General features: G+C 24.2%; 1 protein-coding gene across 1 annotated transcript in view; it reads right to left on the bottom strand.

Moving 5' to 3' along the window:
- fig4a (FIG4 phosphoinositide 5-phosphatase a) overlaps window positions 1-3,600 on the bottom strand; it is a 45,768-nt gene that overhangs the window by 3,281 nt on the left and 38,887 nt on the right. Inside the window, exons 16-17 of the mRNA XM_016538186.1 lie at window positions 3,014-3,072; window positions 1,393-1,540 (exon numbers count right to left, since the gene is read on the bottom strand). Coding sequence (XP_016393672.1) covers window positions 1,393-1,540; window positions 3,014-3,072 — 207 coding nt within the window. The remainder of the gene's footprint in view (window positions 1-1,392; window positions 1,541-3,013; window positions 3,073-3,600) is intronic.

Raw genomic sequence — 3,600 nt, 5'->3', positions numbered from 1 at the left:
TATATATATATATATATATATATATATATTAAATATTGAAATTAATGATCATTCATATAAATAAACATTTTATTTTAATAATATTTACTTAAATATTTATTAGCATAAACAAATAAATGTTAGTATTTACTTAAATATGTAAATTAAAATGTACTCAAATTCATTTTCACATATAAATAAACACTTTAATATTAAAATGTAATATTTACTTAAAAATCTAAATTAATTTACTTAAACATTTACGTTCATATCTACTTAAATGCTCATTCACATAAATAAAAATAAATAAGTAAATAAATAAAATTTAATATTTTAACATTTTAAATGTAAACAATGTTTAACAATGACTAATTCTGATATATACTTAAATATTAATTAATTACTGAATTAATTTACTTAAACATTTAAACACTTATTATATTCACATAAATAAATACATTTGAATATTCACTTAAATATTTAAATTAATATTTACAAAAAATGCATTCAGATAAATAAATAAATTTGAATATTTACTTAAATGTTTCAATTAATTTATTTAAATATTGAAATTATTATTCACTTAATTGTTTCAAATCAAAATTGGTTTAAATATAAAATATTGTTAAAATATGAACAAATTTGAACGAACATTTAAGTAAATATTAATTTAAAGATATTTAAGTAAATGTTAAACTTTGTTTACATTTAAAATGCTAATATATTAAAGTTTATTTATTCACGTATTCATATCTTAAATTACTTAAACATTTAAACACTTATTATATTCACATAAATAAATACATTTGAATATTCTCTTAAATATTTAAATTAATATATACACAAAAACTCATTCAGATAAATAAATAAATTTGAATATTTACTTAAATGTTTCAATTAATTTATTTAAATATTGAAATTATTATTCACTTAATTGTTTCAAATCAAAATTGGTTTAAATATAAAATATTGTTAAAATATGAACAAATTTGAACGAACATTTAAGTAAATATTAATTTAAAGATATTTAAGTAAATGTTAAACTTTGTTTACATTTAAAATGCTAATATATTAAAGTTTATTTATTCACGTATTCATATCTTAAATTACTTAAACATTTAAACACTTATTATATTCACATAAATAAATACATTTGAATATTCACTTAAATATTTAAATTAATATTTACACAAAAATGCATTCAGATAAATAAATACATTTGAATATTTACTTAAATGTTTCAATTAATTTACTTAAATATTTACTTTATCATTCACTTAATTGTTCATTCACATAAATAAGTAAATAAATAAATAAACTTTAATATTAACTTAAATATTTATATAATACATGCATTTACTATTTACTTCAATATATACTCAAATATTTAACAATTTTTCTGAAGTGTGTGACCTCGCGGAGTTGGTCATGGCGATGCTGAACGTGTCGTCGAACGAGGTGAGTTCGTACGGCTTGAAGATCTCGGTGTAGATGTCGATGCTTTCGTCAAAGCGGTTCACGCGCTTCACCGTCACCTTCCTCCTGTTCTTCTCACACTGGGCTGAAACAGAGACACATTCAGAACATCTCTATGATTTAACATGCACAAGCTATAATATACAGCATGTGTGAGGCGTCTAAATACAAACGAAACTTTCCGAAAACAAGGTGAATTAGAAATTAATTAATTCTAAAATGAATAACATTTTGCTTGTTACATGTATCACATGAATCCTTCATGGAAAAGGCAATCCCATATTGCAATGCGATGAGTTCAGTCAAAATAATTAGGAAAAAGACAAATCTGGACTATTTGTGTATTTTTGGCTAAATATTTAAATGTATATTTATATTTACTTAAATATTAATTCATTAATAAATAAATAAACAATTACTTAAATATACATTCACACAAATAAGTAAATAAATAGGTTGATAAATACATTTAAAAATTAATTAAATAAACATAATTAATTAAATATTTACTTTAAAATATACTTATATATTTAAATTGTTCACTTAAATATTAATTCACAAATAAAAAAATAAACAAACAATTACTTAAATATATACTTAAATATTTATTCACACAAATAAGTAAATAAATAGATTGATAAATAAATGTAAAAATTAAGTAAACATAATTAATTAAAAATTTACTTTAAAATATACTTAAATAATTAAATTGTTCACTTAAAGATTAATTCACAAATAAATAAATACACATTTACTTAAATATATACTTAAATATTTATTCACTTAAATAAGTAAATAAATGTTGATAAATAAATAAAAAAGTTATTAAATAAACTTAATTAATTAAATATTTACTTTAAAATATACTTAATTAAATTGTTATTAATTCACAAATAAATACACATTTACTTAAATATATACTTAAATATTTATTCACTTAAATAAGTAAATAAATAGGTTGATAAATAAATAAAAAAGTTATTAAATAAACGCACTGGGTCAGCTGGCCAATCAGAGCGGACTGCGCTTGTCAAAGGAGGGGGCTTTGTTGAAAACGAAGCGTTTGAGAGAGGCGGGGCATAGAGGACCTACAATAATGTACAGTATTTGAAAAATAATGTGTTGTTTGAACATTAAAGCATGTCAACATATTCTGTTACACCAAATACACAAAATAATGATCTTTAAAATAGCATCATATGACCCCTTTAAATAAATAAGTAAATAAATAGGTTATTAAAAAAGTTATTAAATAAACTTAATTAATTAAATATTTACTTTAAAATATACTTAAATATTTAAATTGTTCACTTAAATGTTTACTTAAATATTCATTCACAAATAAATAAATAACTTAATTAACTAATTAATATTTGGATTAATATTCAGTCACATAAATCAATAATCGGTGATTATGAGAGTCTCCGAGGAGTCACTCATGAAGCTCCATGCGATCAGGACGCTGACTGATATGACAGCTGCTTCGGCTCAGTGTTTGTGGTTAATATATCAGCTCATGTCTCTCATATCGGTCTTTATGGATGTGTAAAGCGATCACCTTCATCATACGGTGACGGCAGGAACGTCAGCACTCCGTCAGTCCACCAGTGTGTGTAACTGCAGAGAAAAACACAAACACAAACACATCAAACAGGACTACGGTAACACCGTGTTATTCTGGGACACGGTACCAAACACGAATTGTCATTTCAGAGACTATCTGACGGTACAATTTCCCTAAACGGGTCAGATTCCTCTCATTTCGTTTTGTGTCTGATAATAGTTCTTTGTCATGTCGACCAGCGTCCATTATGCAAGCGGCATCACAAAGCAACGTGCCGGATGGCTGGAGGAAAATAAAGTGGGTCAAACACTTCTTTAACATCGCAGCAATAACAGAATTTACCACAGTCGGGCAGAAACTGGATGCATGTGAAGCTGCAGACGCTACAAATGAAGCACACGGCGAATAAAATGATGCGGAAAACATTCTGGTATTTACACAAGTTAAAGGCGATGTAACGCTAACCAGTAGATGTTCATAGTGTTCACTAAGGCAAACGTCATTAGTTTTAGTGCTTATATTGTACTTAAGTGTGCTATTACTTTTCTAAAGTGATCGATTTGACATTTTTCACCATGCAT

This window comes from Sinocyclocheilus rhinocerous, unplaced genomic scaffold (assembly GCF_001515625.1).
Source record: "Sinocyclocheilus rhinocerous isolate Xijiao unplaced genomic scaffold, SAMN03320098_v1.1 scaffold936, whole genome shotgun sequence".
NCBI lineage: Eukaryota > Metazoa > Chordata > Actinopteri > Cypriniformes > Cyprinidae > Sinocyclocheilus > Sinocyclocheilus rhinocerous.
The sequence above is the reverse complement of the archived record's forward strand: the minus strand, read 5'-3'. Positions and strand labels throughout refer to the sequence as shown.